This window comes from Acanthaster planci, linkage group LG06 (genome assembly GCF_054643075.1).
Source record: "Acanthaster planci isolate LZ-2023a linkage group LG06, COTS_SCS, whole genome shotgun sequence".
In the NCBI taxonomy this organism is placed as follows: domain Eukaryota; kingdom Metazoa; phylum Echinodermata; class Asteroidea; order Valvatida; family Acanthasteridae; genus Acanthaster; species Acanthaster planci.
In genome coordinates, this window is record NC_141782.1 from 12,874,394 (window position 1) to 12,887,276 (window position 12,883).

General features: G+C 40.7%; 1 protein-coding gene across 1 annotated transcript; it reads left to right on the forward strand.

Moving 5' to 3' along the window:
• Positions 1-328: 328 nt before the first annotated feature.
• LOC110974837 (uncharacterized) lies at positions 329-12,883 on the forward strand. Its single transcript, XM_022226739.2, has 6 exons — positions 329-743; positions 8,176-8,245; positions 9,219-9,382; positions 11,124-11,308; positions 11,670-11,857; positions 11,984-12,883. The coding sequence occupies exons 1-6, from the start codon at positions 420-422 to the stop codon at positions 12,040-12,042; spliced, it is 990 nt and encodes a 329-aa protein (XP_022082431.2). The 5' UTR covers positions 329-419; the 3' UTR covers positions 12,043-12,883.

Genomic DNA, 12,883 nt, shown 5'->3' on the forward strand with positions numbered 1-12,883 from the left:
TGGCCCGGGGAGGGTTTTGAGTTCCTACTGGCCCTAGGCATTCTCCCAGTCCTACTGCTGACCACCTTTCAACACCATGGCCAAATCATGCAAAGGATGCTTGGACCCAAGACTTTTTTTTTCGCTGAGTTGTTGGCTGAAATGAAATTGAAACACGTACGGGAAAATAGCTCCGCGTTATTGGGTAAATAATTCAACCAACTTTCACTAAATTTGGTTCGTTAAAATATCTACAAATTTACTGCTGCAGCGCAGTACGCCCTCTAATAAGCATGATCAGCAGAGAGACAATGAGCTTATTCCGTGAGAGTGATATATGCCAATGTACAGGGACCTTTTTCTTAAATGTCATTGAGAGCGCGAACATACAACTGCTTCTCCTTCACCATTGCTGCATTCTGTACGGAGCGGTTGACGCGATGGGGACGGTTGCCATGAGCGGAACAGGCAGCACGTTGCTCCTTGTCTGCGCTGCAATGACGAGCCTCTGGGGTTGGGGAGATGCAGCCCTGACGCCTTGGTGCAGCGTCGTGGACACCGCCCTGGTGGGTTGGAATGTCTCCTCGATCCATACCAGGACGCATAAGCTGTGCCACGTTGCTTGCCTGGAATCAGCCAATTGCTCTTCGGCCAACTACTGGTGGCAGAGCAAAGTCTGCGAGTTGAACACCTTGTCGCACCAGAGCGTGTCCGAAAGTCACCTGGTCAAGGCGTCGGGGTCCATCTATACCTTTGCTGATCAGGTCAGTTGCGCTTTTCGAGACTAATGACCGTAAACATCCCCAAGCTTTTATGGGTTTTACAGAGTGATACCTTTTGCAAGTTTAACGCTTTTTATGATTTACCGATATGCATGTATTATACTTTTATCAACAGGAACAGTCCATGGTGCTGCAAAGTCATACGCTTTTTCTAGATTGCAAACTAAAAATGGATGGGCTTCTTAAAGTACGGTAGTCCAAGGTACAGATGATCAATGTTTGGAAGAAAATTCGTCAGGTTGGGCGTCATAATCCTTCAACAACGTGCATCTTGACCGTGGGTTAACATTTGATAGTTCCCGCTTAGAAGTGATAAATGCCCGCTGTGTAAATCCCGCTGGTACCTGAATACAAGCCCGTCTGATTGGTAAAGAGTCTGGGTGCACGCTGCTCGTCCCGTGCACGGCAAGCCCATTTAAGGAGATTCTTTTGGACAGCTATAAAATAACATGGACGGGGGTGTTAGGGAACCTGAAAGTAAAAATCTAAAACAAAATCGTTAGAAATCCATTATATATTGACTTCTTTTGACTCTCTGACTGAAAAAGGCGCCTTTCCATATGTGTGTTTTTTGGTTTGTTGTGTGCACGATTCATTCATGGGTTTCACTTTCATAGACGCAAAAATAGACGCCATTAACATAAGACACGTGTGCGTTGCGTTCATGGCGCAAGTGTTGACGTGCATATGGAAAGGCACCTCAAGCTACCTAAAAACGTACATACCGAAAAGCGTCTTTAAGATGAATGGACGCGACTGATGCGCGGGCCACAGGTGAGGGCATTGTCAGCGGCCACGCACATATTTATTTCCATTGTACCTTTTTTTTTGCCAGAGTGTCAAAAGAAGTCAACATTTAACGGATTTCTAACAGTTTTGTTGAAGAATTTCACTTTCATTTTCCCTAACACCTCCGTCCATTTTATGTTATAGCTGTCCAAAAGAATCTCTTTATAAATGGACTTGGCGCGCACGCAAGTGTTGACGCGCATATGGAAAGGCATGCGCATCAACACAGCGTATCCGACAATATTGCTCTTGGAGCGATGTTGACGGCATTATACGCAACGCACACGCGTGTTATTGTTAATGGAGTCGATTTTTGTGTCCGTAAAAGTGAAACGCATGAATGCATCGTGCATGCAACGCACCCAAGAAACAAGTATATGGAAAGCCGCCTTTAGCCAGTCTTAAACGCACATTTAGGACCGGTCAAGCACATATTTATTCCCTTATTATTGTTGCACCAAGCTATCGGGAGGTTTTCCACTGGTATCATGCGGTCATGTTGGCATCAATTATCTTGCAAAATGTCCATTCTTGTCAAGGACAGGTCACGTGTGTTTCGCCCTTCCTTCATAGTTTGTTCACGTATGTCAAAATCTCAGACAACACGGTGGCCTTACAAAATGCCCTTGACGTCGAGGGGAAAGACTTGCAAATTTTCATCCGAATCAAACACAATCTAAGAAAGATTAAGTCAAGTACCTACTACCAGATGAACTATAATATATTTATTTTCACTGTAATTGCTCCTGCTTGCGTATTAAGTATAAATTTCACAAGAAAATGACAATCCTCGTCTGTTATTGGTTTCGTGCCACCTACTGCAAAGGGTCAACTGACATGCAAATTTTTAGAACGTTCAGTGTCCAGTTTTTTCCTGAAAATGCTACTTAACACAACAGTTTTGTAAAACTTCAAAAATGTTTCTCAGGCGGGCATTGCAAGTCATTGTGAATTTGTTTGCGGTTGTGATGGAAGTTTTAGTTTGCGCTTTCTACCAAGTAGTTACACGTTGCATAAGGCCCGTATTGTGTGTGCCAAATAATGGCCTAGGGAAACACTCGTGAAAGCGTTGCCATTAAGCCAAAATAATGTTCTAGATTGATTTTCACTTTTGCCTCACCGTTTTTTAAAATGTATTCGTTTTTGTCGCAAATGGTGCTGGCTGAGTGTCGCGAACGGCCAACACAATGTCCGCAGCCGGCAAAGTGACTGACCAGAAGAGAGTCTTAATTCGTGAAGACGACCGTCGAGTGATATGGGTCTCTCTCCTGGAATGTTCTGCAAAGGTCGCAAGAACAGTCGGCAACAATTTCTGCTTCAAAATACACATTTTGCTTCACTTTTGTTAACTGAGAGGCATTCCATTTAATATCTTTTAGTTGTAGTAGTATCTATTGTTTAGTGTTTTGGTTGTCACAAAAGATTTATAATCACTTTGTGAATATTGCCTTTTATGTCCATGACAAGCCATAGTTTGGTCAACTAGCAGTTTGCATGACAAAGATCGAGTACATTTGAAAGGCAGCAAAAGAATGGTCTGTAAACACACCACAACGGGTATGTGCGCACGGCTTTGAGAGCTATAGATAATATATTTCCAAATGCAAACGCGAGAGACCTGGGTTGAAACATTTCGTGGACAGGTAGTATTTAGTAACATCCTGAATTGTAAACACGTTTCGTCCAGTTTAACTTTGCATAGAGTTCTACGTGGTGAAAAGCGATAATATTCACACATATTAAAGCCATAATCACGAAATTAAAAAAAAATTGTCTCTCAAAAATGATCGGGTCCCGAAGTCGGCAGTCGCGAACGTCATTCGATTCTGTCAAAAAATTGACTGCCAAAAAACAGCGAGTAAAATCAAATATCCATGTACAACACAAGCTTTAAAAAGTGCAAGCAAGAAGCCCAAATAACCATCTTTTTACGACTGGAATGATAACATTTTCTTCAAGTACGTTGTAGAAAACCGCGGTCCTAATTACCGATCGTGGCGATTTTCAGCGTCCGTCAATATCTCAAAGCTGTACTGCAGAAACATTTTGTTTCATCGTTTCATCACCTTTGACATGAGCCCAGACATTGCATCCTCTTTTTCTTTCAGTATTCATGAGCACCTGCGTGGAATTTTGACACTCCTGGATTTTTGTTTTCGCACCAAGGTTTCTCAAAAGAAAATCTGTCAAAATGAACGATGATTTCATGATGAAAATCTAATGCCCTGAGTTGTTAATAATTTAATTTCGAGCGGGGATTTCTCCGAAATAAGCGGCAAAATGACCATCCTACATTTAATTTTCAAGCACTTTCAAGCACTACATGTGACAGCGTTTTCAGCATTGTCATGCAGTTTCTGTCAAAACTCTCGAATGTCAACAAAATTCCGTCAAACATGATGTTCGCAACGAACATATTGTACTCATCATGCGTTTTTGATGCACCCAAATTTTCGGTGGTTGAAAGGTATGAGACATGGCAGATTTGCTGGTATAGTAAGAGTGATAACAAACGATAAGAGAAAGGATATAAACCTTTCTCGTCATTTTCCGTCAAATTTGTGCGAATTTTGCACGGCTCATATTGCTTTAATGTTATTTCTTAGGTGCTTTAAAATACATCAGTATGAAAATATACTGAAATCTCCTTCTTGTTGAGAGAAATTTTGAATAAAGTCATCTGGTGTAAACACTTTGACGTAAACTTTAAATGAGTTCAACTCCATTTTGATTTGCACTGGTAGCCAGCCTAATGTCCACCAAATGTACACAGTATGCCTAATTATCCCCAAATAATCATTTTATGAACCTGAAGATTCAAATTTGTATTTTGAATGATCAGTCACTCTTTAAGAAGTTTTGAAAAATGACATGCGGAGTTGCATTTTGGCCCATTTTATGAAGAACATTAGCGCACAACACAAACACTGTACAAACCAGCAAATATGGTAACGACCTTTTCAGTTAGGGCATGAAACTGCATACTTTGTTCGAAAAAATAGCTCATGCTCGGTTTGGACCATACCATTATCTTAAGGGGTGATAGTTAAAGACAGTGACGTACTGAGATAAACTTTTTTCATAAAGAACTCAAATTTTAAACTAATCCAAATTCTCCCGTAGCCTTTTATTTACGATACTTATTTCACCACTAAATAATGTGTTTGGGCGTACAGAAGGAATGACAGCTTTCGTTCTTATCTGTTAATATAGACTGTTCCTTTACTATATAAAACATACACATTTTTGTTGCGCCCTTTAAAAGTAGTGAACACCATTGCCTTTTTGTCGTAATTTCACGAGATTGGCCGATTACGGTGTGTAATATTCACCGCAACTTACATTCCACTCACTTGTTTCATGTTTGAGTCAACTGCTTTGTGAAAATCGACAAAAACGGCGCGGCATTTTCAACGCTTAAATCGAAGATCTTGCAATTTATCTTGCGTAAAATCATTGCATTACAGGGCGTTCGTAGTAAGTGAACAACATCCTTTGGGTCACGGTGGGAAACAGGCATGACAGGTTTTCATTCCCTTAAAAAGGAACAGTTTTTAATTAATGGCTAGGAGTAATCAGTGAATTTATCTTGGAATGATGCGCCTCCTCGACAATGAGGCATTGCGGATTCATGAAATAACTTGATCCAGGAGCGCTGTCGACTCGTGTCCGTGAACAAGTAGGCCTATAATAATGCACATGCGCGCGCAGGCTTGCTTAATAACCGCACTTTCACGTCAGTTTACACGCTGATGAAAGTCTAAAACTCCATTCTTAGTTGATTCACTAATTATTATCAGCAAAAAAGAAATGTTTTGAAACACAGGAGGTTTAATGTGGAAATTGTAGGCCTACTTTTTGTTGATAAAAATCCCTCGTCACCATTCTGCCTGGAACAGCTGCTATGTTTGGATCATACCATTATGGTCTTGGTGTGATTTGAATTAGCAAAGTTTGCGGGTTAAGAAAATACTTTCCTTTAATAAAATTTAACTTCACACTGATCCAATTTATTTTCCACTCTACACCTTACACTCAGCTTCCTATAATTTTAGTTTATAATGCCTTTGCTCAATTTTGTCGGTACGTTTTTAGTTGCTTTTGGGTTTACCCGTTCAGTAATGGAGACTCGTAACAACGTCTGCAAACACTACAAACAAGAAAATTGGCGCCTGTTAAAGAATGTGGTGTGCGAAGTGAAATGAGCTCTTTTGAGATGGTTAGCCATGGTAAAAAAAGAACGACATTTCTGTTTTCTCGACATCTACTGCATTCGGGGGCGGACATATTTTGCAGACTGTTCGAGGCTGTTATGTACTTTTTTCATGCAAGACATCTCTGGACGCGGTAGTCCAATTTGGGGGATTTTACTGATGGTGTACACCACCTTGAACAGTTGCGATATTTAAAGGAATTATAGTTTCCGTTGATCGCTCGTCCGGGCGATAGTTGAAAAAATCATTAAATTTTCACTTTTCTTGAAAATGACAACATTCCAGGCAGGAAGATCTCAAAGATTGTTTGACACTTTTATGTACTTACTTTACAGTAATATAGACAGAAGCATGGACCATTTATCACAATGTACAACTGCGAGGGGCTGCAGTGCACCAACACATACGATGTTGGTGCCATGAGTGTTGCGGATTGTTTTCGACCACGTGACATGCGTTGTCCACAGATTTAAACTTACTCGTTTCGCTTTGACGAACTGGTTTTCTTTATAAATCATTTTAAAAGAGAAATCAAATACAAGCAGAAATTTGGGTCAGGTTTATATTTTTCTTTCTTGCCGTCCGTGATGAAATGAAATCAGTTTTACTTTTAAATTAATAATTCGAACAAGCGTGAGCTGGGCCGTAATTTTGAATCCACAAGTCTTGAGAGCCGTCACGCATGTTTCAACCACTCACCGAATCGCACTAAAGTCAGCAGCCAGTAAAATGTCTTTTAATTTTGACTCAGGTAGGTTGACCCCAGAAGTAATCGACTAACATCAGGACTAAATTTTGTTGTTTTCCCTTATTTCCCACATCTGCACCATTTTTAATGATACCAGGAGTAACCGTAAGCGTTGACAAGGACAGAATATAAATTAAAACCTGCTTAGGCTTTGTGTATTTAAAGGAAAAATGATGGGCCATCACTAGGCATTGGATGATGCTCCCACCAGAAATCACGGCCAGGGAACGTACAAATGATAAAAGTGAAACTGACAGAGAATCTTAACCAGCCATATCTTAGCCTCGTCCACACCATCACCTTCGGACTCCATCGAAGTTCCCAACGGTAGGGATCGCAGCTCCGTAGGTTTATTTCGCAGGAATATTGATCTGCATGATTTAAATGTACCACAATGAACGACTGAGCCAACGCTGGAGACAAAGCCCCCCAAAATCTCCCGTTTCTGGTCAAGAGCTGGTGACGAGGCTTTCTTTTGCCCCCACTTTTTTTCCTGATGTGAGTAAAAACGCACAATGTCCATCGCAGCCGCAGCGTGTACGTACCGCCGTACCCACACTGAAATAGACAGGCCCCCTCACTATTTACTGTTTAAAAGTGTTTTCAGCTTGTTGATGTAAAAAGGACACAGGACCATGCACCTCGTTTGTCTGGTTCCCACATGTAAATTTATAACACAGAAATGACGTCAATTGAAAAAGAGTGTCTGCCTAAATTTATGGGATCAAGAGGGACAGTCCTCCTTTACTGTACATATTAATGAACCGTACCCCATCTAAAACACGTTAAATCACGCAAATGTAGTCGCAGGATTCCAGTCGATCAAGCAATTTTGGCAGCTTTTGGACATTGTATACGAAATAAGTTTTTTATTTTGCCGACGCGCAGGTCTACGACGACGTGCTCGCTGACCATAAACCGGAGACTTAGTTTTTTGGCCCAAGAGGGGTTTTCAGAAAGGAGCAAAGTCATTCGGCCCTACAAAACAGCATTGGTGCCAGACATCGACTCTGACGCCATTTCAAGTGCTGATAGTTTCCAGGGGATCAATATAACAGCATGCAATGCTGTTATATTGCAATGCAACACTACACTACGCAATGACCGTCAAGGGCAGATGCAGGGATTTTTACAAAGAGAATCAGGTCCGTCTGATTATTATGCCCCATTGTTGCGGATTGTAATGCATAATGTTAATGCATAATGTTAATGCATCACATTGTCGCTGATGTACGAGTACAAATAATAACCCTTATAGTAATTTCACCATTAAAAAATAATACTTATTACTTTTCTATTTATTCATTTTATGTCAGAAAACTGCACGCATGTCAGGGGAGTAGCGACCGGGGGTGTAGGGTTGCGGCATTCCCCCAATAATTAATTGCAGTCAGCAAATACAGCTTTGCAGTGGACAAATGAATAAAAAAGTTGGCACATAAACGATATACGTTGGCTGTCGGCATTTCCCCAGAATCATGAAATGTAGCGTGGCACGGATTTCCATTTTCCGCACTTTGTGAATTTCATACGACTAGAGGTTGGTGCACAAGTTATAATTTGGCAAACTGACTCTGCCCCCCCCGAAAATGCCTTCGCTACGCCCTTTATTATGCCAGCTGTTCATTAATTTGATGTAATCGCTGCGCACTCATTCTTACAGATGACTGGATGCACCTTTGCTTCACACCCGAGTATTCACTTCACTGGACGCAAACATTGCGGTACACGAGGTAGGCATTTTAATGGCGTTACTTCCCTATTGGACACACGCGAAACGATATTCCATTTCTGTTCCGTCTAAACTTTTGTAATGCATTTTGCAACATTGTTTTAAATGTTTTTATTTCTTTTTAAATTTGTCTTATCGTTTAAAACTTGATGTTCAGATTTTTAACATTATTTTTATGGATTTTGTGGATTTTTCTGCAAATGTTTAAATTGATGAATTTTAAAATCTTAAAATGGTGAATTTTTGAATTTTTTTTAGTAAGCTGGTCCTTTTTCCTGCTGCTGATAGAGTACTGCAATAAATCAATATAATAATGATATTAATAATAATAATATCTCGATGACTGCCATTTGGACAGGTTTTTGAAGTCAGTTTTATGCTTTCATAGAGGTGAGGAAAAGTCTTAATAGTATGTAAAAAATGAATAATGTGTATAAAAGCGTCTCTGTTTCGCCGTTTCCACCAACTGAAAAGGCTTTTTAGTGGTGTGTGCTAAATTGTATATGCCAACCAAGCAGGATTTAACAAAGGCTTAAGCATGCATGATGTGACAATGCAAAGATTTTAAACGACAAACTGGCCTTAAATGTGTTTTGAAAAACCGAATGTTTCTCAAATGCGACCAAAATGACCAACTGCCAACTGGACTTTGATCACTTTCATCGTAAAAGAAATTCCTCATTATATTCTCGTCGCTAGGTTTTCTGGAGGAAAATAACCAAGTACCAACTTTTTCCCCTTTTTGCAGTGAAAATAAATTGTTTTTCCCTACGTATTAAAGATGTAAGGTACCGCAGAATACGGAACAAATCCTTTTAAAACTTGATCTAGATCTAGATTGAGGCACCCTCTGAAACTTTGTATCCTACATAGGCCTACTGACGACGTTATTTGACATTTCGAGGTTTATAAATTGTTCAGCTTTGAACAAAAGATCCGAGGGTTTAATAAACGAACCCCCGTTTCCTGTGTAGACCCCAAGTGGCAATTGGTGTTTAAAGGCGTCGCTGGAACTGGAGCAAAATTGTACAATATGTGGACCAACGAGAACTGGGACCCGAGCGTGGAGATCAGTGGGAGTTGCCGGGACAATGACCTTCACAGAGCTTGGCGCAACGGGCAGCTAAATGTAAAACAGGTAGGCTGCAAACGACAGAGGCCGAGTCAAGGCTATGATCGTCTTGCTTGATACCACCGCCCTACAAGGGCGCTGGGAAAGTGCAGATGCACGGCGTGTTTTTTGCCAAGCACTGAGACGGATGAACAGACGACGGAGAAATTCCTTCAGTATAGGTGATCAAGTCTAAAGATAAGCCTATCACCATTTTGAAACATGATGCCTACACTCCGTTGCAAAATACAGAAATTGTGAGGGCTCAGTGTTGTCCACGTAGCACAGAAGTTAAAGCTGGAACTCCTGTTCAAGCCCTACACACTTGCTATTTACAGTTTCCTTAGTTCGTGGGGCACTTCAGTTCTCTAATGTGGACCTGGCTTTAACCTTACACCGCGATCACCACTTCAATGCCGTACGCCTGTCCCGCCATTTCCACGGGTTTGAGGGTTTATTTCTCATTTTATTTATATATGTTCATCCAAGAGTGCATTTAGCGCCAATCACAGGGGATAAAGTGATAGTCAAGACGACAACGAGGAACTGAGTTTCTAGATGGGAGGAAAACCCCAAATGAATATTCCAGGGAAAACCCACGGAGTCAGACATGGACTGAAAACCCAATCCATATGCTGACCTGGGTGGGATTCGAGCCCGGGTCCCAGAGACGGAAGATGAGGAAAAAACACTACACTAACCTGACTCTCATAACTTTTTATTACACGAAACTAAACACAGACTAAAAGTATCAATTTTTTCTCCAATATAATTGTTATGAGTCGTTGTTCATGGTATTAAATTAAAGGGTATAATGTTTTGTACTTAGGCCTATAGTTAAATTGCATCAGAGGCTCATGTTTTGTTGTGGAGAATTATTCATTTTTGTTCTGTCCAGTGTAGTGGTTCACATAGTTTATCTTGCAAGACTATATACCCACTTACGGAATTCAAACCATAAATTATCACACAACTGATTGGGTTCTTATCTTGTTTGGAACTTTTTTCTACTTCTAAACTTGATGAATCCGATTTTGTTTCAGAAATCAAGGATGTTATTTATTCGGCAAGTGTCAGAATTTGCTATATCTGAGTTTAATTAGTTTAGAACATCTTCAATTGAACTTGTGCAGTTTACCTCAGTCAATCTGCGACGAGGTGCGGATCTTGTTAACTTCTGTAACATAAACCACTTGAACCCTATCAGGGTCTTTATGATGGAAAATATAAGAAGTTTTAACATAACACAAACGATCGTCAGGGAGCCTTTCCAATGATTCATTGTGTGTTCAAGGGTGTTACATGGTATAAACACTAAGCATCTTAATTGCCGTGATACATCCTATTGGACATGCACAAACAAAACAGTCGACATTGGATAAAAATGAAGTGGTCAGGTTCGAAAAGATGGCATTCTAAGCTTTAATCTTAAACCCCCAAACAACAATTTCTAACGCTTAATTTTGGAGAAATTAAATGTTAGTTTTAGATCGGGGGACACCGTGTAGATCGACTTCTCAATACAATTTCCGTTTTCCCTTAAACTGAATATTTAGATGCACATACACGAATACACTATTTGTGCACTCTCAAATTGTTCGATAGCTAAGACCGACTAGGGAATAAAAGGAACTAAGTTTTTGCACATACTCATGCCTTAATTTGCTTGTTTGAGTTGTCAAGCCAAAGGGGATAAAGCGAGATAACAACGGAACATTAGCTTGTGTTGAAGAGCACTACAATGATAATGCCCATTTTTTTCACTCAGGTCAAGCTTTCCTTGCATAACAGCACAGGGGAGACAGCTGAGTTAATATTCAATGGGACTGGGTCAGACATCAGGAATTGGTTCAGGCAGGACAGACTCACATCATCCCCGTGGGATGATCTCAGCTCTTGTTCGCTCTGTGGAGGCTCTGGTCACTATTTCAGCATTGAAGGTGACGATAATGTGTAAGTACACATTTTGTAGTTATGGCTGTTACTATGGTGATTTTCGGCTGTTGCTGCAGTTGTTATGCTTGCTTTTGTTTGTCGTGGTTGGCAATGTTGTCGTTTTTATTGTTTATTCTAAGTTTGCTTTTGGATGCCATCATCCATGCATCCATGTCAATTGATCCTCTTCCAAACGTTTGATGTTTCAAATATTATTGGTACATGCGCTCCTTAATTAAAATATGATCTGATTTTTTTGACAGGGATACAGTAAAAAACATGTAATCAGCTCGTGAGAATGTGTAATGTGTGGCATTCTCGCACCCCGATGCTGTCAGTGATGATCATTCCGTTTCTCCTCTTTTGTCATGTATAAAAGGGATCGGCGATTCTTCATTAACAGCAACTACGGCGGTTGTGAAATTGATAAAGGCTGGTTGGTTGTGACCGAGTCAAATTCACATGGATCATGTTGTTGGGAGCAACGCAAGGCAGAGTATCCCTACCCAATCATACTCTACAGCAGAGGCAACAAGTCGGTGGTGTGGAATAATGTGTTGTCCAACAGTAAGAACAGACGAATTGGAATGATGTGCAGATCCTAGACTTCTGAAATGAATGACATGTCAGTTTGTGTATTACATATAGTGATCTCTATACCGACTGAGTGATCAATGTATTTTTCCCCTACAGATGGAACGGTTGGAAGAGCGGACAGCATGACAATCCACATCGATTTCGAACACGCCTGATCCCAAACACTGTTCGCTGGGCTGGTCCGTAGAGAGGGGGTCAGGTGAAGAGCTAGAGGCCGCAAAACTAGAAAAACCTCTAATGGGAAGCTAAACCTCTTAATGATGCGAGTTTCAAGTTCCTCTCAGTGTTTTCCATCTTGTGAACTTTAACCTTTTGGGGGCTGACAAAAGAATAAAAAGGGGTGGGGTTGGGGCTTATATATGGCTTACTGAAGGACCTTGTCAAAAATCTAGTTTATTTCTTGGCATCTTACTATAGTTTGAATGGAAAGCACATTCATAGACAGCTTGTGGTCGTCGAGATTACGGTATTTAAGTTGAAATATTCCAGATTGTAAATTTTGCACCCAAAATTGTAAACTTTGGCTGCCAGACGTAAGTGCTTCGTTGCTACCACATGGCGTAGGAGACAAGGAAAACTTGGTGGGCCGCCAGGCGACTTCTGAAGGTTCACGATTCCTTACCTTTTTCGGGTCGGGCTGCTGACGAACTGTGATTCAGTACGGATAATAGTGCCGTCAATCTGTATTGCACTTTGAAATTTCGCAGCATATACTTTTCAATTGAACATAAATGGTACATGCATTCTTCTGCATATTCAAATAACATTCGAAAAGGAAAAATCGAACGTCTTGGTGACATTGAGGCACTCGCGCGATTCATTATTTTCGCATGGACGACATTGTGTGTTAGTTTTAGTAACACAGTGATGGCACACGCTTATTGAAGTCTCCACAGCAGTTTGGTAAAATGCACCACACGAGTGTAAATATGAATACCTGGGCAGCATGCATTTTAAAAGTAGGTTCGTCGAATAAACGAGGTTATTGTGACCAGA